Source organism: Gopherus evgoodei, chromosome 8 (assembly GCF_007399415.2).
Source record: "Gopherus evgoodei ecotype Sinaloan lineage chromosome 8, rGopEvg1_v1.p, whole genome shotgun sequence".
In the NCBI taxonomy this organism is placed as follows: Eukaryota; Metazoa; Chordata; order Testudines; family Testudinidae; genus Gopherus; species Gopherus evgoodei.
Genome location: NC_044329.1, coordinates 94,098,839 through 94,125,225, shown reverse-complemented (window position 1 = coordinate 94,125,225; position 26,387 = coordinate 94,098,839). Strand labels below are relative to the sequence as shown.

The window sequence follows — 26,387 nt, the reverse complement described above, 5'->3', positions numbered from 1 at the left end:
GTAACAAGGTGACTCTCAGTCCTGGGCATCCTGAAAACCTGCCTTTCTCTTCTTGCAGTTCTCTGTCTTTTTCTTTACCTGCCTTCCAACTTGTAGAGCAAATGAGTCAGAGGGTCATACAGATCACAGCCTCACTAGCTACACAGTCCTGATTCGTTCCTTGGGCACTGAATGAAGGATGGGAAATAGTGATTTTTAATGCCTCTGTCATGGGCAAGCTGCACTTTTGACTCCTTTCTGTTCCTCTCAAGTGCACCCCTCAGGTAACAGGCCTGGCATCCTGCCTCTCTCTCTGTGTGAGGCTATGTAGTTCTACTGCTCTTAAACTGGATCTTTGGGCTTTGGCTCCCCGTTTTTCAAATGTTAATCAAACAGGCCCAACTAGGTTTGATCCCTGTCAGCCCTTTTCCTCTGTGTACCAGTGAGCTGATTAAAGTGATTCAGAAACAGCTTCTTCAAAACAAAGCAGAATTTATTCATTCACTCGAAGTTCTATGTAGCACACAGAGTAAAGGGTTAAAACAGAGTCTTATATGCATTTTTTCCTCTTATCTGCACCTGAATCTTTCCTAGCAAGAACTTAGTTTCCCTCACCTCCATGTCTGGTCTGGAACTCTGTCTCTTTCTTTCTGTGCGCCACTGTCAGTATTCTGACAACTCACTTAACCCTTCCTACCAATGCGAGCATCTTCAAGGTTTCAGTATACCCTTTGATTCTAGGTTTTGTTCTAGAAGAATACACTTGGTGAGAGTGGTTGGACCTAGGCAGGGGCTATTTCTCTATTAATAGTTTTCCCATTGTTTTGCACCTTCCATTTCCTTTGGGGAGCTGACTGAGGGTACAAGAAGACATATATATCCCTAGAGGGTGGGAATGTGAATTCATTCAAATGTACATTATATTCCTCACGGTGTCTGCAGTCACATGGTTAGCCTGCTGCACCAGTGGGGAGACTGCCAGAAAGTTAATCTGTTGTTGCACAGCACCAATTTTGAAACAATTGGCCACTGGGCAGTTTACCCAGTTGTGTCCTGGTCCTTGGCAGGTATAGCCCCTCCGATCCCTGATACCTTTCCTCAGGGGCCAGCTTGGAGCAGTAACTCCCCACTGCTTGGGTGTTCTCATTTCCCTTCCCTGGTGAGCACTCTTGTGTCCCTCCGTCTGAGTTTCAGGCTTAGGCTTTGGGCTTTTTCTCAGAATCAGACTCACTATCAACAAGCTTATCTGTCGATGATACACAGATCTTGGGTTTCTGATCTCTTATCCATGTTCCTAGACATGGGAGGACATCTCATACAATTTTTCTGAACCAATGAGTTCATACAAAACATCTAGGTTAGTGATCCCCAGATCTTTTCCTCCATCTGATTTGCCACCTCCATATATACATTGCATCTTTGTGCTTTTGCACCCCACCCCCCAAATCTTTTTGTGCAAGCCCCAGACGTCAATTTAAGGAGCAGAGCTTTCTTATTCCCCAAGTCTGCTCAGTGTATTTGGCTGTATGTCTGTTTGGCTTTTGCCTTAGTAAGGGGTCAGAAAATTGAGCTGCTTTGCCGGGGGTGGGGGAGGAGGGAACCTGATTCAAATCACAACCCTTCTCAAAGGTAATGGGGTAGGCATCAATATCCTCTCACACCTTAAATGGGTGCAACAATGTAGCATCTGTGCACCCAACAGAATTGACATTTAGTTTACTGGGTCATTAGGCCTTTTGTTCCTCAATTTCTCAACCTCGTGCTTGTCTTCATCTGTCCTGATCAGCAAGCATCTCTCTTTCAAACTGAAGTTTCTTCATTTCCAGCTGCAGTTTTTGCCTCTCCAGCTCTTGACTTGAGGAAATCAGCCTGAATAGTGTCTGATTGCTGCTCCACGTGCAGTGTACTCTCCAGTTGTGGTCTACACCTGCCTCTGAGAAGTTGGCCTCCTCAAATTCCTCCAGACCTGCTGGGTCTCACTGGTTTCTGTCTCCATCATCCTGTGGTCCCTTTTCTGGTGATCTGGTGGGTCCTCTTAAGTCCTTACCCTGTGCTGGGATAGCATTCCTTCTCTGATTTGTCAGCAAACAGCAGCTCAACCAGCTCTGACTTTTAACGTTTTTTGGACCTTTTTTCCACTTTCTCCACAAATCTCTTTTAATCACTTTTTAGGGAGTTGTATATAACTCATTTTCTTTACCTGTCCTTTCCTTCTCTCTTCCCTGAAGGACATAAAACCACTTTCCCTCTTGCTTTACTTCTGGCAATACTTGTCTTTGCAGCTGTCACTTACTGCAAATCATGCTGTTATGGTTGCAGGACAAGATGCACTTTAGACCTATTCAGTCCTTCTTGAGTGCACCCATCAGGTGTCACAAGTCTGTGTGGTTCTACCCCGAGTGAGCTGCGGGAAGCCAGGCTGGTTACCTGAGAGGTGCATTTGAGAGGAACTAAAAGGTATTTAAAGCGCAACTTACCCTTTAACCATAACAACCTGAAAAATTTCATGGGACAAGCAAAAGGCACATCCTTGATCCCAGGGCTTTTTCTCTGCTGAATTTCAATTGCATGCTGCAAGCAAAGGTAGTGTATTGTAGCTTTTCATCAAAAGATCACAAGGAATCATTTTATAATGAAAAGTATTAGACAACCTAAGTATAGGCGTGACTGCTAGCTCACCCTATAAATAGTAATTCTATATCTCTAGAGAAGCTATTAGGAGTTAACTGTATACTATCTGTGAGTTGTCATTGAAATTTTTTTTGTAAACTAAAAATATACAGAAGTGTTTTGATTGCCTATATTTAGCCTTCATCTGTTGCTATCACAATTTTTAAAGCTTTTGGATCTTTTACTTGGCTGCAATATTTTCTTGTTTTATGATGGCTGTAAGCCTGTATAGAATAATTATGGTTTATAATGGCTGTATAGATCGTGTAGAATAATTCTAGGTCAAAATCTATTGTTTGCATTAACCATCAATTGTGGCTTGGGATTCTTAAATTGCTGTTTGTACAGTATATTTTATACTTGCTCTTGGAATTTTATATGTTCTTCTTAGTTTGTTTTTGTTTGAGTGTTATAATGTAAATCTGCTTATTTGTTCAACAGTAGTGGAATTCCTTTTCCTTTTCTGTGTGTGTTGCAAGCAGAACTCATTAAATTTACTGAAAATGATCCTGAAGTTTGGTATTGTAAGATTTGCTTGAAAACACTGAAGGTTGAACACAGAGGCGGCTGCGAGCACACAAAGGAAAGAAGTTTTAATGATTCAATTAAAGCTGTATATCTCCAGCGAATTGGAAATGGGACAGCTTGAACTGTATCTAGAACTGGAAGAGATGCGTCAGCACCAATTAGCAAAAAGAAAATGAACCTACTGAAAAATCCTAACGTTTATATTTCATGCTCATAGCCGTCTAAAATAGAGAATACAGAAAATGCAGGTAAGCTAAATCAGAGAAGAATTTGAAACAACTAAAAATTAAGTTGAAACCTTTTGCTGAGGATAACAGATTTAATCGGAGCATTTTTGTGGTAGTTACATAATCGCAAGAGAATTTTCTTTTTTACATGGAGCTTGAATCAAAGCAGCCTTCTAGTAGCTAAGCTGGGCTGACCATAGAGTACATTGCTATTCAATATATTATGTACACAAACACACACCAACACATGTACACAACGCTAAAAGAACATAATTAAGGATGCAAAGTCAAGCATTCAAGTTAGGAAACAACAGAATTAAGGTTGACTATGCAACATTAATTTGGTTCCCTTGTGCATGCGCAGTATAATTCAATCTTTCATTACGTGATCACTTACTATCTTCCTCCCAGGCCCCCGGTCTCATTTGGTGCACAGCATGGAGTTGCTGTGGGGCTAAATCGGGGTTGTGTAGTGAAGGAGGCTGGTGTCTTGGTTCATTTGTTGCATAAGTTAGAAGGTATATAGTGAATAAGGTAGGCAATTATGGGAAGAGAAAGGAAGGTCTCATGGTTAATGTTGTTGAATGTTGCCCTAGAAAACTGGATTCTGTCCCAGCCTCTGCTATAGAGTTTCTTTATGAAATAACCCCTCCTCTTAGAGGGATATTGGGAAAATAAATTCATCAATGTTTGTGATGCACTATGATATGGTAGTGATGAGCCTATGAGGAAATTAATAATTGTCTTCAGAGCAGGGTTTAATTGTGTGCCATAAATAAGGCATGGGGCCACACATTTAATGACAAGGAGAAAGCAATACTATTATTATATATTTATTATTTGTATTACCATAACAATTAAGAGCCACAGTCATGGACCAGGACCCCATTGCGTTAGGAGCTATATAGATCACCAAGATTGCTCCTACCCCAGAGAGCCCACACTCTAAGTATAAAACAAGAGATATCAGATGGCTACAAACTGACTGACTGGAAGAGAAGAAGGAACCAATGAGACAGTAATGATCAGCATGACAGGCAGTAGTTTCACAGAATCACAGAACTGTAAGGGATCTCGAGAGTCCTCTGCACTCAAGGCAGGGCTAAGTATTATCTAGACCATCTGACAGGTGTTTGTCCAACCTGCTCTTAAAAATCCCCAATGGTGGAGATTCCACAACCTTCCTAGGCAATTTATTCCGGTGTATAACCACCCTGACAGTTAGGAAGTTTTCCCTAATGTCCAACCTAAACCGCCCTGGCTGCAATTTAAGCCCATTGCTCCTTGTCCTAGCCTCAGAGGTTAAGAAGAACAAATTTTCTCCCTCTTTGTAACAACCTTTTATGTACTTGAAAACTATTATTATGTTCCCTCTCAGTCGTCTCTTCTCCAGACTAAACAAACCCAATTTTTTCAATCTTCCTTCATAGGTCATGTTTTTTAGACCTTTACTCATTTTTGGTGCTCTTCTCTGGACTTTCTCCAGTTTGTCCACATCTTTCCTGAGATGTGGTGCCCAGAACTGGACACAATACTCCAGTTGAGGCCTACTCAGTGCGGAGTAGAGCAGAAGAATTACTTCTCATGTCTTGCTTGCAATACAATCTTTCCTACCCAGTGGGGTAATTTGCTCTTGTGCTCTTAATAATGTCTTTCTGAAAAACTGCCAACTGTCTTCAGTTGTTTTTCCCCTTAGACTTGCTTCCCATGGGATTTTACCTACCAACTCTCTGAGTTTGCTGAAGTCTGTCTTCTTGAAATTCATTCTTTATTGTGCTGTTCTCCCTCCTACCATTTCTTAGAATCATGAACTCTTATTTTATGATCACTTACACCCAAGTTGCCTTCCGCTTTCAAATTCTCAACCAGTTCCTCCCTATTTGGCAAAATCAAATCTAGAACAGCCTGTCCCCTAGTTGCTTTCTCTACCTTCTGAAATAAAACTTGTCTCCAATACATTCCAAGAACTTGTTGGATAATCTGTGGGTAATTCAGCATACCAACAGCCTAGCCATTGTAGGCAACATGGTAAAAGAGAGATTTGAAGAAGGATAATGAATTACTGTTGTGGACGTCTCCCAGGTGTGAGCGGCAACATGAAGGTGCTTGATTTGAAAATTTAAGAAGGGGGCAATGGACTCTGGCAACACGGACTGATCAGAGTTGATAGGTGGGAAGGTGATGGGTCATGAAGAGCCTAGAAAGTTAAGACAGGGCTGCAAACTGAGAGATGGTGTGGTCAAAGCAACGGGCTAGGAAGATGATCTTTGCAGCTGTATTCTGAATGACATGAGTGGGCAGGATGGCATTTGCCAAAGCCAGAAAAAACGGATGTTGCACTGCAGTAATCGAGAGACAAGATCAGTGTTTCTCAAACTGGGGTTGCCGCTTGTGTAGGGAAAGCCCCTGGCGGGCCAGGCTGGTTTGTTTACCTGCTCCGTCCACAGGTCCAGCTGCTCGTAGCTCCCACTGGCTGCGGAAGCGGTGGCCAGTATGTCCCTTGGCCTGCTCCATTTCCAGCAGCTCCCATTGGCCTGCAGTGGTGAACTGCGGCCTGTGGGAGCTGCAATCGGCCGGACCTGCAGATGGGGCAGGTAAACAAACTGGCCTAGCCCGCCAGGGGCTTTCCCTACACAAGCAGCGACCCCAGTTTGAGAAACACTGGACAAGATGATGAGAACATTGATGACAGTTTTGAAAATATTTAATAGCAAGCTGTTCATTAAGTGAGCACCATCTATTCTGTGCACTAAATGAGGCAGTGGTCCTCTGGAAAAAAATAGTGTTTGATAATACAAACACAAAAGGTCCCACAGGCAGCCTTAATTCTGGCATTTCCTGAATCATTTTCCTCCTACACACTGCCTGAGTGCCAACTGAGGGCAGTTACGGGGAACACAGGATAGAGAGAGAGGTGCACAGACTCAGCCTGGCACAGAGCATCTGCGAGCAGCCATTCCAGGAAAATGTGTGTTCACCCCTTTAGTCCTGGGCTGAAGGGAACAAGCACAGTTGTTCTGTGTGGGTGCTGCATGCACAGTGCAGTCACTTACAGTAGCTGTAAGAGGATGGAGCACGTGCAGTCCAGTACCTGCTCTGTGTATGCTCTGTGAGGATGGTGCAGGCAGAGTCTGGTCAGCACTAGGAGCTGTGAGAGGCTCGAGTATGCTCAGCATGAGCAGAATCATCAGTAATTTTAGCTGTTAAACTTCAGCAAATCTCTACTAAGCATGTGCAAACTGCAATTTTTCAAATAATTTGGCCAAATTGAGATGGATTTTCACAAGGATGGCAAAAAGGCACATCTCTAACCCACAGGCTATTCCACTGCCAAATTTTCAGATTTGTACTCCTTTCCAACAAGCTTTCCAACAAAAAAGATCACCAGATTTTTTTAACATTAAGAAATATTTTTTCCCCAGCCCCATTCCCAGAAATGGCTGAACCATTTTAGCTGAAATTAAACAAACCAAAAAACCAGCCTGAGGCAGATACTCAGTATGGAACATTTCAGCCCCAATGTTTAAAGTTCAGTAAAGTTTAAGTGACTGAAAATAGGGCCTTATAATGGGAAGTGTCAGACAACCTTATAATAGGCTACCAGACCAGCTATAATTTTGTATTAAATTATGAATTATGGCCCAGCTTGTGCTGTGTGAAAGGGAGGACAGTGGTTGGAAAGTACTCCTTTGGGGCTAGTCATATCAGGTGTAGTAGAGAAGGAAGAGATATAGCCTGAACAGAACTGCTACCCTTGTCTCCCCCAAGCCCCTACATTGGCAGCCAGGCGGTGGTAGAGAATGGTAGAGTCTTGGCTCTACCCATCTGACATGGTAGCTACCATCCCAGGGACTGACCATACACTCGCATCAGGTCTATATCTGGTGCAGGGTACTTTCTGCCTCAGAGCAAAGGGAGCCTAGAAAGCAGATTCTGACTCAAATTCATAATCTGCCTTTTGCTGTGCTCCAGGGACAGCACAACAGTGTGCTGACCCTTAATTAAAGACTCATGACAGAGCCGTGATTTACACCTCTTCATAGGCAACAAACACTTTACACATGTGCTTATATCATAGATCCAGATGCACATTATTTCTGAATTGCAAAGAGAACAGTGTAGTGAAAAATATATGTAATTAAATGGACAAGTGGTTTAATGAGCAGTACACCCAGTATTGCCTCTCAGCAGGAAGGCCTTTCAATCAAGTTCCTCACCCGAGGATGAGTTTAGCTTCAGCTCAGATTTGCAGTGCCCTTGCCCTCGGTCAGAGGGGGAATGACGCTGGAATGTGACTTATATGACCCTCTTGCAGCAGGGGCAATTTTAGGAGAGCCTGGGCCCTTCTTTTCCACCAGGTTCTGACCCAGGGCCTTATAGGAGTCAACAATATGTGGTATCCTGAAGTGCCCTCCAAGTGACCCTCCCTGGATCACTACCTACCATCCATGTCTTCCCATGGCTCCAGTTCCACTATAAGATAACAAAAAAGAAAAGAAAAGCCCCAACTGGGCTCAAGCACACACTCCTGTTTCTCATGGGGAGGTGTCTTCAGCACCCTTGTCCAGGAGCTCTCTGTGTAGGTCTGTCTTCATGCCCCTGACTGAGCTGAACTACTCTCTTTTAAGCTTCCTCTCTAATTGGACCATCCTCTGCAGGTTAGGAGGGGTGGGGCTACCTGGGCCCAATGTGGAGTTTGTACACCCCATCACAATCTCATTAATATAATATGCATTTTTAATTCTGTATTCTTAAGCAGCCCCCATCACATCCTGACAGCTCTGACAACTGTGATTGCACGCAATGAATAACAGAGCAGGCTGTTAAAAAGGTCTTTAATTAATATTCTAAACCAAATAGAGGCAAACTTGCTGAGGAAATTCCCAACATGAATAGAGTGAACATATATACTTGATCGTAAGCCAGTTCGTTTATAAGCTGACCCTTCCCACCCCAAGATGGTTAAGTAAAAATGGAAAATTTTTATGACCTGTTCATCACCCGACCCTAAAATTCAGGGGTCAGCAAACCTTGGCTCCCGGGCCATCAGGATAAGCCACTGGTGTGCGGAGATGGTTTGTTTACGAGCGTCCGCAGACACAGAGGTAAACTGAAGTAAACAAAGTGTCCCGGCACGCCTGCTGCTTACCCTGACAGGCTGGGACAGCAACTGGTGGGGAAATTTTTTTTGTGGGGAGAAGCTGGGGGGTCAGGGGAGTAACCCCTGTGACCACCTCCTACATGACCCCACCCCTAGCCCGGGACTCCCACACTCTCCCTGTCCCATCCTGTCCCATCTTATCTGGGGAGGGCCAGGGGGAGGATGTCTCTGGCCTGGCTGGAGTTGCTCCGGCAGGCCAGGCCGCATGGCCACGGCCTGCTTTGGGGGGCGGGGCCGAGCGGTGCGGCTGCAGCATGTTCCAGCGGGTGGGGCCGGGCGGCATGGCTGCAGCATGCTCTGGGGGCGGGGTCGAGCGGCACAGCTGCAGCCTGCCAGCCCCGGAGCTGGATCTGCAGCTGCTTTGGAGGCTGCGGGGAGAGCAGCGTGGCCAGAAGCTGAGAGACTCTGACCTCACCTCTTCCCTTCTGGCTTTACTGGCTGTGCTGCCTCTCCTTGCTCCCTCTGTTGAGGGAGGCAGCTGGGTTCCATCTCTCCCTTTCTGTACCCATTCATAAGCTGACCCCCTTCTCTGGTGCTTCCCTTTTTTACTAAAACAATTCGGCTTATGAATGAGTATATATGGTACTTCATACCTTATATACTAGTCTTTTTTTAAAAACCCAAATATTTATTTCCATAGAAGTTTACTGCTACCAGAAGAAAACATTCTCAATGCCTGTAAGAAAAAATTGACAACTTGTTACCTTTTATAGCATCATTAAAAATTTATTTTCCTTTGCAATTTAGGTACTAAAAATTGCAGAAAGCAGAAAAAATGTGGCTACCTATCTATGGCATCTGTCACCATGGTATCAAAATATATTGCAGGGGTGGCCAAATTGTGGCTTGTGAGCCACATGTGGCTCTTTTACCATTAAAGTGAGGCTTGTGGAGCCCCCTCATATGTCCCCCATTCTCAACCTACCAGACTCAGGGGAAGCTTGGGACTTCTGCCTTGCAGCAGGATGATGGGGTAGAGCCTTCTGCCTAGCAGAAGTCTTGGGGCTTCGGCAGGAGTGGGGCTGACGCCCCAAGCCCTGGCAGGCACGTCCTGGCTCTTGAGCTTCTGAAGATTGTCGCATGTGGCTCGGAGGGTCAGCAAGTTTGGCAACCTCTGATGTATTGCATAATTTGTAACAGCAAATGGACCATGGTTACCATTACTTTTCTGTGACTTCACCTGTATTCTTAACTGGGGTAGTTTTGATAGGAAAGAACACCTACAACCAGCATTCTCATTAAGAGATCTAAACTTCAGGCTGGCCACGTTAAGGTGGTAACTGTTATGAACACACAGAGTAGCATCCATACAAGTGAATGCTGTTGATGCGTCTTTTATTGAGGAAGAGTCATTTATCTGTGGCTAGTATGAACCAAGTCTTCCATGTCCTCTTGTCTCCCTAGGAGGATGGGGCATTTCTGAAGAGTCAAAATATACAGAATACGAAATAAGTAACACAAGTGCTGCTTGTGTCTCTGAAAGGGGAAAAGCCAAAAATTAATATACAAGATCTTTACCAGTTTAAACAGTCTATACCAAGAAGACTGAATATACTGTGATTAAATACCAAGAGTTCAGAACTACAACTGCTTAGAAGCTGGATAAATCTTGTTCGACCTACAGTAAACAATTACATTTGGTTAACTTTACCAGAATATTTAAGATAAATTCAAGGACAATCTTTTCCAATAGCTTCTTGCTTCTTTCTTTTTTCACTTTGCCCCCTAGCTCTTTTTATTCTGCCAACCAAATTGACGCTATGTGTTACTTCTATGTATCTTCTATGACCATTTACAATACCCCACCGTGGTCTCTCTTGATAGCTTTTGCCAAAAGTAGTTTTATTTGTCCAATAGTCAGATGCATTTCAGTTGTCCCTAACTCAATAGTAGAACTATTGGCTGTATAATTTTAAACCACTAAATTAAAATAAAAATTTTATCTTTCATCCTGGACTAGTGGAAATTGCAGTGAATTGTAAATAGTATGGGAAATTCTATCGCTTTAGTGTGGGGAATCTGTCTTACTAATGCTAAACAACACCATGGAGCATACATGCATTTAATAATCAGAGATTTATTGCAGCTTCTTTTTAACCACCACTGTCTGGGAAATTTTCAGTAAAATGTAAGCAAAGCCATCAGACATGTTGCATATTTTTTAATGGAACTCTTCAGAGGCCACCTTCCAGAAGCTTTAGGCTGTGAAACAGCAGATGTTGCAAACAAGCAGGAGGAGAGTGTGTGAGATTTTTTTTTCTTTAGCAGAATGAAAAAAGAAAACGGAAACAGTCTGTTCAAAAATTATTCCCATTTCCTAGTCCAAAAGATTGTTTGTTGGACATTGCTCAGAGTTCCATAAAAGAGCACACTATTGAGAGCTCTTTTTGTTGTCTACTGAGTCAGAGCTTTTCCTGGCTTGTTCAAAATAATACCTTTGCTATTACAGTTTTATTATTTTTATACGCTGGGGTTACGTATGATTTAGGACGTCATTTACTATGCTACAGTATGCCTTTTCCTTTACCATATTGTAGTAATGAATGGTTGCGCACCTTCATCTTGAGTCAGATTGACCCAGTTCCTTTTGTTCAGGCCTAATATAAATAAAACACGCGTTTCAAGAAAAAAGAGTTGTTGGGCGGGGGAGACGGGAAAGAACAAATTATTTTGTAAAAATGAGACTGATATAGGCTGATTTAAAAAAAAATTCTGAATATTTTTGTTTGACTCATTTCTAGTTAGAAAATAACGGCTTATTTGATCAGATTTGCTGCTTTTTCAGACAGAGCTAATGGTAAAATCAAGAGCAGAACAGAAAGAATTAACATCCTTGAATTCAAATGGGAGACTGATTGTGTTCCTGCTAAATATTTTGCCAACAGTACTTACCAGTGGAATGCATTCAGCATGTCACTTGGGCCTTCTAGAGAGGGGATATTATTTTTAAATTTCTACAGGGACTCCATTATGCTCATTAAAATAATTTTCATTTGTTGGCATATATTTCATAGGAGCACTACAAAACTAGCATTGATGGCATTGAAAGTACAATTCTCCCCTGAAAAGTGACTGTATATCAATGTGAAGTTTAATATGTATTATGTCTTCGTGGCTTCCATATCACATGTTGCTCAGTTTACAAATTAAAAAACTGGTTTTTCTCACTGCCAGTTCTGGACAGTCAAACTAGATTCTTTCCTTCGCCACATCACTATTTATTAATAAAGGTTCTGAAGATGGTGATCTCCCCTCTGTGACACCCGTGCAATCCTACTGTAATCACTGTGTTTGCACAAGTAAATAACTGGAATCAAGTAAACACTTCCGTGGATGCTGCATTAGTGGGAATGGAATCAAGCTTTCTCTCCCTTATAACCAAAGCCTTCCCAGAACTAACAGGAGTAAAAAGCAGTTGGGACTTACATTGAGAGCAAGCACATATTACTCTGCACACACCTGGGAAGCTTATCTGTTGAGCAAAAATATGTCATTTTTCACAATAATTCTTTTCAAGGTAGAAATGTATTTTAGTATTCACTGTATTACCTAAAAATATTTTAAAATTTTCAAGTTATTTAAGGGTATTGGAAAAGGCAGTCACTTTTACTTTTTCAAATAAAATATTAAAATCTGATATTTAAACAGACTCCTTGTTTGTAAAATGAAGTTTTTTTTTGTCTTTCTTTTTTTAATCACTAGTACCAGCAATCTGCAATTCCTTTGAAATACCCCTCTAGTGAATTTGTTGACAGGTTAGCATTATCTTTTGGGACTCAGAGTATGTCATGTGAAGAAAATATCGTTTTCCAACATCTGTTACATGAACAGTTTTTTCTTATTTTTTTTTCTATGGGGTTGACTCATCGTTGCTAATGTCTCTGAGTGGAACAATGACCTAAGTGACAGAATGAGGAGCTTCCTAATTATTTTGATCTAAATAATGTGTTTTCACAAAGTATTCCTTTTGGAAGAAGCACCCAATTACTCTGACACTGGCAGAAAGCATTGTGAAGAGAGTCAACCAACTGCCTTTTCTCTCCCACGGCATACACATCTTTCCACTTTTGTGCACTGGACTGGTATTTTATTTTATCCTGATACCAGGACTTTAAAATGTATAAATAATAGAATCTTTAGCAGGAAAAAGTGTTAACTGAAAAGTTAACAACCCATCCTTGTTGGCAATTATGGATACCCTCAAAGTTTGGTTTCAGAGTGGTAGCTGTGGTAGTCTGTATCAGCAAAAAGGAGGAGTACTTGCGGCACCTTAGAGACTAACAAATTTATTTGGGCATAAGCTTTCGTGGGCTAAAACCCACTTCATCAGATGCATGGAGTGTATTTTCCACTCCATGCATCTGATGAAGTGGGTTTTAGCCCACTAAAGCTTATGCCCAAATAAATGTGTTAGTCTCTAAGGCAGGGCCGGCGCTACCATTTAGGCGACCTAGGCAATGGCCTAGGGCTCCAGAATTTTTGGGGGGCGCTGTTTTGCTGGGGGGGGGCGGCACACGGGTCCGGTGGACCTACTGCAGTCATGCTGGCGGACGGTCTGCTGCTGGAAAGGCTCCGGTGGAGCTGCCGCAGTCATTTTGGCGGACGGTGCGCTGGTCTAAAGGCTCCGGCGGACCTATCGCAGTCATGCCTGTGGCAGGTCCACTGGAGCCTTTAGACCCGCGGACCACCCGCCGGCATCACTGCAGCAACTCCACTGGAGCCTTTCCAGCAGGGGACCGTCCACCAGCATGACTACGGTAGGTCCACTGGACCCGCTGGGGGCGGCGAAATGGCCGTCCGCCTAGGGCGTCAGAAACCCTGGCGCCACTCCTGCTCGAAGGTGCCACAAGTATTCCTCAAAGTTTGGAGGTTTAGTTTAGAAAAAGCTTCCTCTACTTCAGGGCTGGTGCTTCCATTTAGGCAACCTAGGCAGTGGCCTAGGGCACCAGGATTTGTGAGAGTGGCAGACTGCTCCGGTGGATCTCCCACAGATGTGCCTGCGGAGGGTCCGCTGGTCCCACGGCTCCGGTGGAGCATCCGCAGGCACACCTGCGGCAGGTCCACCAGAGCTGCGGGACCAGTGGACCGTCCGCAGGAACGTCTGTGGGAGGTCAACTGGAGCCGCGGGACCGGCGAGGCGGCCCTGCGCCTGGTGCCGCTCCTGCTCTACTTAAGTTTCTGATTCAATAGATACGGTATTGGTCATCCCCTTAGTTTCTGCCTCTCTGACTTAGCTTCTGTAGACTGATTCTGGGGCTCCTTACTCTGATTCCAGTGTTTCATGTGTAGCTGTCAGCAAGTTTAGTAGAAGTTGCTCGTAAAGGTTTTGTTCCAGGTTATTGGCTGTGTATATTAACCATTTTCTGGGTTAATGAGTGTTTTCAGCCAGGCTTCAGTTTTCTTTGTTCAATTGTCCAAGAATCTTGGTTCCAGAAGGCATTAACTTAGCATCTTGAACAGGTTTTTTTCCCTCAACTCTAGCATTTCTTACTTTCCTTTATGTTTTACATGGAATTGTCCCCACCAAAAGCTCAGAGTAAAGACCAATCTCTCTCATTGTAAACTGAATTACACCTTGTCGTTTCCTCCAAGTTCAGTTTCCATTCCTTTTCCTTTAATATGTATTTGATTGAATTTGGTTGGCTTTGTAGCCCCTCTCATCCTATTTATCATCCTATGAGGGTGCAGAAGTTCTTCCAGCTGCCTATTCTACAGGTCAATTAGCTATCAGTGTTTCTCATCCCATATATTTTGCTCATAAAAAGTAAAGGTTATTTTGTTTTGAAGAGTATTACAGGGCATTTTATGTGCTAGGACTCTGAATAGAGACATGATAATTCTGCTGGATCACCTTGACAGCCAATCTAAATGAGTCTTCTTAGTGCCAAATCAGGAGTATTAAAGGTTTTGGAGAGTCTCTCTTGTAGACAGAAGTAGAGAAACAGCCAAGTTCAGGAGAAAACTCAGGCTGTTAGTTATTTCAAATTAACATTATTGGACACACCAGGTTCTAGGTAAGTTTGGCCAATAGCTATACCTGAGCAGGCCTGGCTCTCCACCTCAAGAAGCGCCTCATGAAAGTCACCAGGAGGCCTCAGTCCAACCCAGGCCAGGGGTTCAGGCGTCAGTCCAACCCACTGTGTATATTAGCCTGAGCAAGCCAGGAGTGCTCCTCTGGCTACAGAGATTGAGTCGGGCTCTGGTGGTACCACCGCTATGGACCCCATGACAGGGCCTAATTGGGAGGCAAGGAAACATGCAGTAAGTCTTCCTCCAAACCAAAGAGGGACAATGTGCCTTCCATGAGTTCCAGCCACAGAGAGACAGAGGATTCCAAGGCACACAAGCACAACAAAAAATCACGCAGACCAGCGGATCCTCCGGTCCTGAGCACTGACACCTGTCCGCCCTCAGTGTCTGCCTCACTTTAGACAAGGGCTCTGTGAGTTCTGGGGCAGTCCTCTGCTCTGGCACCAGTTCCAACTATGGAACAGATATCGTTAACACTGGGGCGATCGAAGAAATCACCGGAACCACACGAGTGGCTCATCCTAGAGAACTGAGTTCTCCACAGCTTCCTCTGCAAACTGCACTAGGAAGTCTGATCTCCTATCCAGGACTTGGTGAAATCGGGTCACGCTTTGACTCATCTGCCAGTGTTTTACATGTTTCCATCGGCTCTGATGGTACCACCACTGGAACTGGGATCTGAGTTCTCGTCATTGGAGGATTCTCTTAAGGACTGCCAGCAGCGTGTCAGTACCCTCCTCTCCAGAAGCAGGGAAGTCATTGGTTGCCCTCCCCATGGGGCCCTCTGCAACATCTGCCAGATCCATCTTGCTGCCTCTATCAGGGATCCTGGCCTCAGAACCCACCCTTGAAACCTGCCCATTCAGCCAGGGAAGCTTCCCCGCTATGGCCGCTTAGGGCGCACTCAGGCAGGTGCTCTGAACTGGTTATGGAGGACAAACCGATGAGTCCAGTTGTGACAGTACCGCTGGAGCAAGAGCATTTCCCGTCATCCTCGCCAGATGCTGCAGTAACTTCAGCCTCCCCCTCACCTCCAGATTACTTTCAGCAATTCAAGAACTCCTGCAAAGGGTGGTGGATAAACTTCATATTCCACTGGAGGAAGTACAAGACAAGCAGCACCAGCTCCTGGACATCCTTTATTCCTTGGTACTGAGCAGCATTGCTCTACCAATCAATGATGCCATTCTCCAACCAGTCCAAACTTGCACATCCACCCCCAAGGAGGCAGAGAAGACAGACTACATACCAGCTAAGTGATTTGCATTCCATTTCTCACCCCTGCCTCCCCATTCACTCATGGTGCAAGCAGCAACAAAGAACGGTCCAGGCAGCAACGCTCATGCACCAACCCCACAGATAAGGAGGGCAGATGCGTAGATGTTTTGGGACACAAGGTCTTCTGTTCAACAAGCCTCTAATTTCAAACTTTCTGGCCTTGTTATAATATAACTTTCTTAACTATGGTGAATTGAAGGACTTTACTGAACAGTTGCCTCAGCTAGATTGAATATGTTTCCAGTATATTCTGGAGGAAGAAAAGTTGCTGGCTAGAATGGTGCTACATTCAGCCATGGATGCTGCAGATACCTCATCACACTCTTTGGCCACATGCATTGTCATACAGAGAGAATTATGGTTGCACTCATCGGGTTTCCCCAGAGAGGTGCAGAATACCATTGAGGACCTTCCTTTTGATGAATCACACCTGTTTAATCAGAAGGCTAACAATTCCCTCCACTCTGTCAAGGATTCCAAAGTCAAACTTCGATCACTGGGTATCAATACATCTGCACCCAAATAGAAGTTCTGCCACCTGCCAGCTACATAGATTCAGGACTCCCCAGTTCTTCCACCAGAGGCCATAAGAACTTACTCGTAAGCTCCAATGATCTGGCTCCTTGCGTCTGCCTTCGCAATCTTCTTCTCACCTTCAAACCTCTCAGAAACAATATTTGAGTGCTGCTAGAGTGCTGTCAACCAGTCTCTCCTTACCAGCCTGGAGTGCAATAACAATGGACAAGTGGGTCTTGTATGTCATCCACTGTTGCTATGCAACAAAGTTTCCCACTCTACCGCTATCCATGTCCCCCTCCTCGATCACTTTTCAGGGACCACTCTCATGATAATATCTTGGCCCTAGAAATAGATTTCTTAACGCAAAGGGGAGCTATAAAACATGTTCCTCTGAACTATCAGGGCACAGGGTTCTATTTGACTTACTTCCTGGTATCCAAGAAGAAGGGAGGGTGAAGGCCAATCCTGGATCTCCATTGCCTCAACCACTTTATCCATAAGCCCAAGTTTTGTATGGTCACCTTAGCAGATCATACTTTCTCTAGAAAAAGACGTGGGTTATGGCTCTCAATATGCAGGACACTGATTTTTACATAGACATCCATCCATCCCACAGAAGATTCTTGGGGTTCATTGTGGGCCATCAGCATTTTCAGTACAAGATCCTCCTATTTGGACACACCACAGCTCCTTGGAACTTTTCCATTGTTTTCTCTGTCATAGAAGCCCACTTCTGTCACTTCCCCTATCTCAGTGACTGGCTTCTAGCAGCACAATCCATAGACGAAGCTTGAATCTTGACTTCATGTTGCTCAGACTCCTTTCATCCCTGGAAGTCAACTTTAATGTTGAAAAATCAACTTTGAGTCTCACGCAGTTCCTAGACTTCATAGGGGCCTCCATCAACTTGGTCACAAGCTTATTTATCAAGGGATAGCTTCCACACTCTGCAGGAACTCATCACCTAGGTAGTCAAGTTTGTCTGTTCCAATCAGGACTTACTTATCTCTTCTTGGCCACATGGTAGCCTGCACATAGATCACTGCCTTTGCTTGCCCCACCTTCGCAGTCTACAGATGAGGCTTCAGAGAGTGTACTCACCTACACGACATGCCTTATGGTGACCTTATGGTGACAGTTCACCTCTCCCGCACCCTATGCTCTCTTCCCTCCTGTGGCAAGTCTGAACAGGGATCCCCTTTCTCCCATCCTCCATGGACAGGATGATTGTCATGGATGCATCCCTCACAGGATGGGGAGAGCACATGGGAGCCCACAAGATGCAAGGGACATGGACGCCTCGGGAGTCCAGGATGCACATCAACATTCTGGAACTTCAGGTGGTACACGGAGCACATCAAGTGTTTTCTGCCTTCCATTTGCTCCTATCATGTTCTTATATCGGATAACACCATAACCATTTATTACATCAACAAACAAGGTTGACTGCTCTATGTGCAGAAGTGGTCAGTCTATGGAACTGGGGCATTGCCCACAAAATCCTGTTGTTGGCAGCCTAGCTGCCAGTGAGTCACAAGTGGGGGTTTCATGACTCCATAATAAACGACATCTTCACCCAATGCAGGACTTAGGGCAAGGACCTTTTTTTGCCTCCCATGTCAACAACAAATGCAGCATATACTGCTCAAGGGATGTGTGGGTCAGACCAGATCAACCACATCTTCCCCTCTCTTCCACTCCTCTCATGAATCCTCTACAAGATCAGGTGGAAGAGGGCCACAGTCATTCTGATCGCCCCATTCTGGCTGCGCCAGTTTGATTTTCTTATCTTCTCAGCATGTCAGCCTATCCTCTACTTCCCCTAACTGCTTTCTCAGAGCTGTTCATAGAACACAACGGCAGGATCAGACTTCCCGATCCATTGACATTTCACCTCTGAGCTTGGTATTTGAATGGGCATCTTTTCTAGAATGACAGTGTTCATGGGCAGTACAAGACATCCTTTCCAGCAGCAGAAAAGAGTCCACGAGGTGTTCCTATCAGGCCAGGTGGAAACACTTTGCCTCCGGGGACCATCGGAAAGTGCTTTTCCCAGTGGAAGTGGACATTCCCCTTCTTTTGGACTACCTCTTGACCTTAAAGACATTTGGACTCGTGCTCAATTATCTCAAGGTCCACATAGCAACTATCAGTGCCTTCCAGCTTCCTGTGGAAGGACACTCAGTATTTAAACATCTGTTGACTACCAGGTTTTGGAAAGATCTTCTCAGGACTTCCTCACCCATACAACCAATCACTCCCCCAGTGGGACCTCAGCTTTGTTCTATCAGTGTTAATGAAAACGCCGTTTGAGTCACTGGCTTCATGTCCCTCCTTTCCATGAATGTTGCCTTCCTAATGGCCATTACTTCAGTGAGAAGCATAAGTGAACTAGAGGCCATGAGGGGGCCCTTTCACCACATTCCATAAGGACAAACTCTGCCTGTGCCTACACCCCAAGTTTCTACCAAAGATTGTATCCTGGTTTCATCTCAACCGGCCTATACACTGACCTGCTTTCTTTTCAAAGCTTCACGACTCATCAAAGAGGCAGCGCTTTCGCTCCCTTGACATCCTCAGGATCTTGGTCTTCTGCCTGAGACCAATCAGGAAGTACATTAGACTGTTTAATGCTATAGCTGCGAGGATTAAGGGACAGGCGATCTCCACAGAAAGGATTTCCAAGAGGATTTTGGGGTGCTTTATGCTCTGTTATCAGTTGTGAGGACTTGGGATGAGAGCCCATTCCACGAGAGCCCAGGTATCGACTACAGCCACCCTCCACAATGTGCCACCTTCAGACATATGTAGGGCAGCTACGTTTTGGTGCAGGACTCTGTGACAGAAGCCTCATTCGGCACGACTGTCCTCCATTCAACCGACCCATCCAAGGTACTACTTGTTAATCACCCTCGGTGGAATACAATAGGGACCATCACTCTAAGAAGAAGAGGAGGTTACTTACATGTAACTGAACTTTCTTCGAGATGTGTGGTCACTATCAGTATTCCACTGCCCGCCCTCCTTTCCCTCTGCTGTGGATCTGTTTGATTGGAGAAATAGTCAGTCTGCCTCACCTGTCATCACCTCAGATGAAACCTTGAGGCGAAGCAAGAGTGCATGCACAGACCAATGGATGCTACTACTTCCAAATTGTCCAGCTCTGGATGCCTCGCGATCATGAGTAAAGTCTCAGTGGAATACAGATAAAGACAACACATCTCGAAGAACTTCCAGTTACAGGTAGGTAAGCTCCTAATATTTATCTGTTCTGTGCTGCATGGTTTTCTTGCAGTGTGTTCTGAGCCGCTGTATAATCCCCACTCTCTTTCTCCCTGCTTTTATATATTCTTATTAAAGGATTTTGCATTTGTTTGGAATTATTAATTCTTCAAGCTGCCACGTATATTCTCTAAAATAAATGAGTTTTAGTGTTACTGTCTCCATAGGTGGTTTTGCTTCATAATGTGTTAGAGAATATCCCTGAATTTTGCTTTGAACTCCAGATTAAGCATTTGCATGAATTTTATTAATCGGTTGGAATGATTCTTAGGTTTTCTTTTGTCTTTTATCTATCAATGCAGGCAAAGTGAAGAGTAATGTAACAGCCGATTTAACACCTGATGTTCTGACAGGATTAAATGTTTCCCTTTATTCCACTGGAGTGAGAGTCTAGAAACATAGTATCTCATTATCCCCTCTTTTAGAAGGGGAGCAGAGAGGTCTTTTCTACCTTTGTGCTGGTGGAAAAGGAAGTAAAATAGCAGCAATTGAGGTAAGCTCTCTACTGTATTTCTGCTTTCTGGCCCATTCCCATTATGTGGAGGTTGCCAGCAGCTTTTAGGCCTGAAGGAGAACTGTACTGAAGAGAGAGATTTAGTGATTTTGGAGGTTCCCACCCCTGCCCTTCCTTTTGAGTTTATAACTTTTCATGTTATAGACCTTTCCCCAACTTAAACCACCATGCTAATATTGGAAGAGAAGGTCTTAGGTCTGTATGCATCACGGTGAACATTACATAAGCGTTAACCAAGCTATGTTGTTGATAATATTGCCAAGATATGGTAATGAAGGCAAACAGGTAGCAGTAATATAATGGATTGAGCATAGACTGAAGGTTGGGAGACCTGGGTCCTTCTCCCAAGTTGGCTGTTGACTTGCTGTGAGACCTTGGGCAAGTCACTTGACTTCTGTGTCAATTTCCCCATCAGAAAAATGAAGCTAAATGAGACTTTCCCACTTCTGTAAAATGCTTTTGAGTTCTATAGATGAAAAGTGCTATGTAAGACCCTGAGGTTAGGATGGTGTGTTGTGTAATTGATATGTTAGTAGCTTCATTCAACTCCTATTGAGAGGCCAGAATACTTCCACCTAGGTCCGGCTTGATACGAGTTATCTTTCCCTTCTTCACTTTTCACACAATCTAGGAAATAACTTCTTCTTCCTATTTAAAGGGCCATCTTCTGCTTAAATGTGGAGGATGTTCTTAGCCATTCCTCAGCCCTTAGCATCCCTTTCCAACTACCAACAACTCTAATTTACAGGAAGACAAGATAATTGTCTCTCTAAACTTCTTGCCTGGGTTCTGTTGCCTTTTACGCCTCAACCTTGATATAACGCTGTCCTCGGGAACCAAAAAAATCTTACCGCATTATAAGTGGAACCGCGTTATATTGAACTTGATTTGATCCACCGGAGTGTGCGGCCCCGCCCCCCTGGAGCACTGCTTTATCGTGTTATATCCGAAATCGTGTTATATCGGGTGGCATTATATTGGGGTAGAGGTGTATATGTAAAAGTTGGCCCCATCTACACCTAAAGCAAAGACAAACCGAAATGCCCAGAAATCATAGTACTACCATCTCATCCACTTTTTGCCTACCACCTTTCCAGAGTAATAACTGAGATTACAAGAAATAATTCTTCCATTCCACTCAGCACTAATAAGGCCTCAGCTGGAGTATTGTGTCCAGTTGTGGGCATCACACTTGGGAAAGATGTGGAGAAACTGGAGAGAGTTCAGAGGAGAGCAACAAAAATGATTAAAGGTCTAGAAAATATGACCTACAATGAAAGATTGAAAAAAATGTGTTTTGTTTAGTTTAGAGAAGAGAAGACTGAGGAGGTGGGGACAGAACAGTCTTCACGTACATAAAAGGTTGTTATAAAGAGGAGGAGCATAAATTGTTCTTTCCCACTGAGAACAGGACAAGAGTTTAAACTGCAGCAAGGAGATTTAGGTTAGATATTAGAAAAAACTTGCTAACTGAAAGGGTAGTTAAGCACTGGAACAAATTACCTAGGATGGCTGTAGAATTTCCCTCATTGAAGGTTTTTAGGAACAGGTTAGTCTAACACCTGTCAGGGATGGGCTAGGTCAGGGCTTTTGAGACTGGGGTCTGTGGATCCCTTTGGGTCCTCGAGGATACTCCAGGGGGTCCGTGAGTCGTGTCTGGGGTGCTGGCCCCACTAATCAACTCCTCCACCTTCCTCCCAGTGCCTCCTGCATGCTGCGAACAGCTGTTCACCGGTGTTGGGAGAGGAGTGGGGACGGGTGTGCTCCGGGGAGGGGGCAGAAGGAGGTGGGGAAGAGGTAGGGTGGGGCTTTGGGCTGAGCGGGTGGCTTGGGGGGGCCGTGAAAAATTTTAAATCAAAATGAGGGTCCTTGGTTTGCTAAAGTTTGAGAACCACTGGACTAGATAATACTCTAGTTCTATCTCAGTGCAGAGGACTGGACTAGATGACCTATCAAGGTCCCTTCCAGTCCTACATTTCTATGATTATAGTCTATAATTAAATTTAACAATACTAGCTCATCTTAAAAAAAAATCCATAAAGAACATTCTTACTTTAATTTAAATCTGAACTTCTATTTTAATTTCCTCCTGCTCCAGTGGAATTGACACATTTCTCAACCATCATAGTTAGCCATCTCCTTTCAGTCACCCTTTGCTGACCATCCCAGTGCTCTTAGTTCTCTTTCAGATATGTGGGCTCACATTGCCGTAAGGGTTTTTGTTTTGCTCTTACTCAGCCATTGTAGTCCTCTGTAATAGCAATGAGAACTGCTCCACAGTGTGCTACTCCAACTATAAGATGCATTTTCTTGAAGATTTTACCAAAGTTTCAGGTAATAATTATCAGCTTTTATCTTTTTTTTTTTTTCCTGCTAGGTTGCCACTTGCTTTTTTTCCCTTCCCCGCCTTTCCCTCTTGCAAATCATGCACTCATGCTAGCATTGGTTCGGTTCACAAAAGTCATCATCAAGGACCCTTAGGATGTGTACAGAGACTGCTTGGGAGCATGCAGATTAGCATGATCCACTGTAACTGTGTTCGAACCCTCTTTAAAATTTCATGAAAATCTAACACATACACAGTAAGGAAGGGCTGAATAGAGTCCAGTTGTCAAAACAATATTGAGCCAATAAGCATGTCATGGGTGGAGCTACTGCAGTGTGGGTTACACAAATAATTCTGAATGAAGATCTTTTTATGTTGGGCCTGAATAAACCAGGTTACACTGTTTTGTAATGTTTGTAAACAGCTTTAATTCTTAGTATATGCAGACGAATACAGTATTTTTTCTTGATGAAGTATTTTATTAAAAGGATTGATCGGGAGGGAGTTCTTATGAATTTTTCATGAGCTGGTATGTTCAGCTGAATGAATTCAGTGAGTGTCAGTGTGTAGCTGCAGACAAGCCACATCCACAAGGAGGCTACTGACACAGAAAGCACTTTGGCGCATTTTCAGAGAGAAAGCTGGGCTGATAAAGCTCTGTCTGATAAAGCACTGACCTATCATTCTTCGATTCAGGCTGCTGTTGTTTTAGGCAGCTTTTCCATTCGGGACTCAATCTTGTGAATGACTGCGCTAGGCTTTGCCAATCTATCAGCGTTGGAATCTGAAGCAATGTCTCTGTGATGTGTTTTTTGTTGTTTTTTCTGAATGGTGAAAGCTAACACAACATTCAAGCTATGACAGCAAAAGATTCTTCTAGGGAACTTGCTGCTCCAGAGTCAGATATTTACATAAAGACTTTCAAAGAACAAATGCATTTAGAACTTGAGCTTCCCAAACTGCCAGGGAACAGACCCACGTCTCCAAAAATTTCACCTCGCAGCTCTCCAAGGAACTCTCCATGCTTTTTCAGAAAGTTGCTGGTGAATAAAAGCATCCGTCAACGCCGTCGCTTCACAGTGGCGCATACATGGTAAGGTGTTTGATATCTATTCATCTTTACAAGGCAGTGCATGTGAGGTTATGTTTTTAATGCTGAAAAATAAGCTGAGATCCATTCATAATACTTACTGCAAGTGTGACATGAACAGAACAGAGGGCAGCTGAAATACGTACAATGCAGTGCCTCTACAATTGTCAGTCAGCTTCTGTTCTCCAGAATACATGCACCCTATAATGCATGCGTTTTGTAGTTAATCTTCATTGAATAAAACAGGCACCCAGGAACTTTCATAGACATTGGAGGCAAAGCATGTGAATTTCTTTCAGAGGAATCTTTGAAATGCTTTTTCTTTCTATATCAACTCTGATTGCAGGTAACAGTAGGACATAGACTGGGTTGTTTTTTGCTATGCTACTGTCAGGCTTAAATGCTGATAAAGGCTATAACTTTACTGTGAGTGGCTTTTGACTGTTTTTGGTAAAAATGTTATGCCTTCTTTCAGCATCCTTTTAAAAGAAGCTTGTAACTAAGATTCAGATGTTTTAAATTGACCATTTTTGGGCAGTCAGCAATGTGCATGCTGTTACAGTTGATTTTGAGCTGAAGCTTATTACCGCTTGGTGAAAATATATAGGGAATTGCTGTATTAATCCAGGCAAATAAGTCATAAAGGATTAACAGAAGGAAAGAGTGGTTCATATTTCTAGTAGTTCACATTTTCTCTCCTGAATTCACTGTGTGTGGTTTATAGATACAAAACTTTTTTTTATATAAACATAGTGTAGTCAACTACCAGAGCCAAATCTCCAAACTTTTAATAACATGCATGTTTGTATAACACACTCGCACACAGCCACATTCATTAACTTCCCTTTCTATGAACTGAATCAGAGAAGGAAAGAGAGAGCGAGAGAACCCCATCTATATTTGTAAGGACCCATTTTAATATACCAAAAAAATAATTTACCCTTTGTATGTTCCCCCTTTCATAGTGTAGAATGTTGTTCTTGAAATGGTGCATTTGAGTTGTGTTGGAAAAAGGTCAAAGCTGCATTTAAGCAGGAACTTTCTGAAAAGAAGCACTAAACCTCCTTTGCCTTAGATATTTGTTTATAGCAAATTAGCAGCTGTAACAGTTGTTCTGGCTCTACATCTGTAAGAAATTTTTAAGAAAAAACACTGATAGTACATACAGGAATACCAGAATACCGTATTTATTATGTAATTTTTGTGTGCTCTTGTAACACAGTACATTTAAGAGAGCTCTCTTTTCTAATTTATAGTTCTGGAATGGTGCATCTCTTTTTATAAAAAATATTATGGCACCCAAACTGTTATAATAACATTAGTATGGCCTGGAGCTTCATTTAGCCCTTTAATTGGTTACTAGCCAGTAGTGTCTAGGGCTGTATACATGAATTGCCTTGTATGTCTGTTATATCCTCTTATCATGGGAACAATGAGGTGTTAATTTCTCAATATATGCTGATGTGTGGCAGGGTGGAGGGGGAGAACATATACTGTAAAGAGTGGTACTTTTATGGGGTTTGGGGGTGTAATCAGATTAAACTCATGATTAGACATATGTAAGGTTTAATTAAACCTGGCATATTTAATCATAATATATTTTTAAAATATGGAGAGATGGAAATTAAGAGTCTTCATTTGTCAGTACATGTTGGGGTTTTTTTAATTCCAGTTTTTATTTAAAAAGGTAAGAACACTTGTTGAATTTTGTGAGTTTTTACAATGTAATGGTGGTGAGCATAATATACATTTTTTTTATCTACTTAGGTTAATATTAGAAAAACAAGAAAACCATCTATCCCAGAATGTAATGAATTGTACGTTTTGAACATATATGTATGTATAACACACCCCACCACCCCTAGCAAACAGTACATACTCTCAAATGTATTGAGCAGATTATAAAATGAGGGGAAACAACTGAAATTAAAGTGAACTATTGAATCTTTAGATAACTTTTTTGCTGAAATTATATTTTTTTTTATGCAACTCTATTACATGTACCTGCCAAATAGGGTACTTTTAGTTTGTATATCTTGTTTGCTTTCTTTGTGTAGAATAAGTTTCCTCCCCTTCCTCTTCCCCCCACACTCTTGGAAGATCCGGAAGATGAATATGCAGGGAAGATCGATATACAGCGTTAAATATCTTGTAACCTGTATCTTTCATAGTAGAAGGGCTAAAAATAATTTTATTCTCTAAGTACCTGATTCTGCCATTGTTATTCACAGTGAGCAGTATTGTTGATGTCAGTGGCACTGCTGTAGGAGTAAAGCCCTTTTCGGCATGAGAGAGTAGCAGAATTGGGCCCTCCTTGTACAAAAAAATACAAAAGATACTCTCTCTAGTACACGTTGCTGTTTCTAACAAAGTTTTATATAAATATTTGTCCTCAAGACTTTAAATAGTTCTTTAATAATATTTATATGACCTGGGTCACTTCCCCTATCTCATAATGCATAATCCTCAGCTGCGCTGTGTGATGAGCCTTACCTTTTTAATGAACTGAAATGAAGTGATTTTTCTAACATGTTTTTGCAATTTTCTCCCTCATTTTGCCTAATATTTTTATTTCTTTTCGTTTACTTTATGTTTTAATGTCATAGAGTGCAGGGGCCATATTATCTGAAAACACAGTGGCACTTTAGATATTTTTGATATGTCCATCTTTCTTTTAGATCAAATATGTACTAAATGAAGAAAATACAGTGTGAGAGATAAATAAAATGTACTGGGAAATGTATACTTTAATTACTTCTGTCAGACTGAGGGTCCTTTCAGAG

General features: G+C 43.0%; 1 protein-coding gene across 3 annotated transcripts in view; it reads left to right on the top strand.

Annotated features, from left to right (window-relative positions):
• Positions 1-26,387, top strand: part of PDE4B (phosphodiesterase 4B) — a 378,929-nt gene that overhangs the window by 70,628 nt on the left and 281,914 nt on the right. Inside the window, exon 1 of one of the 3 annotated variants that reach the window (XM_030572885.1) lies at positions 23,001-23,607. The exons of the other annotated variants lie outside the window; for them this stretch is intronic. Within the exon in view, the coding sequence (XP_030428745.1) occupies positions 23,372-23,607 (236 nt within the window). The 5' untranslated portion in view covers positions 23,001-23,371. Of the gene's footprint in view, positions 1-23,000; positions 23,608-26,387 lie in introns of those variants that run through there. 3 annotated transcript variants of the gene reach the window in all.